The 1,977-nt window shown below is 49.6% G+C and overlaps 1 protein-coding gene across 1 annotated transcript in view; it reads right to left on the reverse strand.

The window, feature by feature from the left end:
- MTOR (mechanistic target of rapamycin) overlaps window positions 1-673 on the reverse strand; it is a gene marked incomplete at its 5' end in the record, with an annotated part of 98,189 nt that extends 97,516 nt beyond the window's left edge. Inside the window, one exon of the mRNA XM_018559022.1 lies at window positions 528-673. Within this exon, the coding sequence (XP_018414524.1) occupies window positions 528-673 (146 nt within the window). The remainder of the gene's footprint in view (window positions 1-527) is intronic.
- Window positions 674-1,977: the final 1,304 nt, after the last annotated feature.

Here is a 1,977-nt window from a genome sequence, read left to right on the forward strand (position 1 = left end):
AAACCTGTGGCTCGCCCTTTCCAAGTCTATACTGATAAAATGCAGTAATCTGAAGCTGCATTTCCCGGTCACCTTGCAATGACTGGGTGCTAGTAGGACGGGACTCCGATCACAGTGAAAGTCAATAACAGCGATCACATGATCAGGAAAGGCTATGGGACTTCCACTTCTCTATAATAACACAAGCTGATGACATAAAATGTGAAGTCCTAGATTGCTTGCGGACACACATTGCTACAATAGACACCTCAGGACTTGGCTGACAGTGAGGTATACCCTCAAATGAAGACGGCAAACTTGCCCCCGGACGTCCCGCACATGTCATAGGACTGAGTGTGAGGGGGCCATCAGGTGACCAGTAGAATGTGACAGCTGTCAGCTGAGAGAGTTTACAAGACCAGAAATAGGAGGCGTGGAATGTGTGAAGACCTTATTACCCGGCTCCACGTGAAAGCTACAAAAGCGTCAAAGGTCACAGTGCAGACCACACATACCCCAAGGCATTCACATGCTGCGACGCATCCTACCTGATCAGAGACTCCAATATGGACGGTGTGGCTCCCTTCTGGAATTCCAGCTCCTTATAATGGAGGGCCTTGGCGTAAGCTCGACATTTAGAGGCCCGTTCTCCCAAGAGCACCACGCCATTGTCATCTCGCAGCGGCAAGGGACCCTAAGGGACAGCCAGAGGTAAAGTATTAACAACCCCACTGGACGGTACGAGCAGAGAAAATGTAATTCATCAGTAATACTTCCGCCACAAAAATACCAAATTGCAGAAATGTATCCAACAGGAGACACCCTGGGAACGCAGAGATCGCTACCTTGTGAATAAGACCGGTTTTTAAAGTTTTACAGGGTTATTCACAAAACGGTGAAGAGTTTGGAGGAGGCCGGAGAAGTGAACAATCTAGGACCACATCGCTGAACTAGAAAGTGAGCTGAAATGGAGAATTTTTCCAAATTTGATGTCTTGGCCTAGATTGCTCACTTCTCCTCCCTTCTCCAAACTCTTCACCCTTTTCTGAATAGCCCCGTTAGTGTAATCGGCTTGTTTTCCTTCTCTGTTTCCTCCCTCGATTTTGGGTCAGCTGACAATGAAGGATCTTGGGAGCAAATGCCTCCAGTGACAGCGAAATCATACAGTATGGTCCGGTTCATACCTGGGCGTTTTGTAGCGCGTTCCTACGCTCTGCAAAACGCTCAAACACCGAAATCCCATAATTTCCTATGGGTATGGTTCCCACCTGGGCGTATTACAGGCCGTATGAACGCGCTACAAAACGCCCTACGCCCAAAGAAGTACAGGAGCTTCTTTGGGGCGTTTTTGTCGCGCGTATCCATTAAGATGCAGGCAGGTAGCCCTCGGAAACGCACGTTTTTTTACAGCGAATCGCGGTAAAAACGCGCATATTCGATACGCCTAGGTGTGAACCCAGCCTAAAGGTCACCATACACGCTACTATCTGATCATACAATTTTTGTGCAATCAACTTTAGATTTACCAAAACAGTGTAATATGAGGACGTACCTCATCTATTCAATCAATTTGTATCCAATCAGGCAGGCACTGGTGCTGCATCAGGGATACTGCATTAGGGGTGCCCATTAGGTTGATCGCGATCTACCACTTGTTCACAAAGCTAATACTGGTAGATCGCGATCGCACGTCGGCTCGCTGTCCCGAGCTCCCCTCCCACTGGGCTAGTGCGGGCAAATGTGTCTGATGCTGCTGCTGCACTCCTCCCCACTTGCAGCATCCAACACATTTGGCCCTTCCCTCCCTACCTGCAGCGTCCAACACATTCGACCCACCCCTCCCTGGAGGACGGCCTATTTGAAGAGGTGGGAAGCAGGTAAAAATCTGCCAGGAGAGAGAGAGAGAGAGAGCCAGGAGAGAGGAGACAGGAGAGAGAGAGACAGAGCCAGGAGAGCCGAGAGAGAGAGAGAGCCAGGAGAGAGAGAGCGAGCCAGGAG

This window comes from Nanorana parkeri, unplaced genomic scaffold, assembly GCF_000935625.1.
Source record: "Nanorana parkeri isolate BGI_ZX_2015 unplaced genomic scaffold, ASM93562v1 scaffold376, whole genome shotgun sequence".
Classification (NCBI taxonomy): domain Eukaryota; kingdom Metazoa; phylum Chordata; class Amphibia; order Anura; family Dicroglossidae; genus Nanorana; species Nanorana parkeri.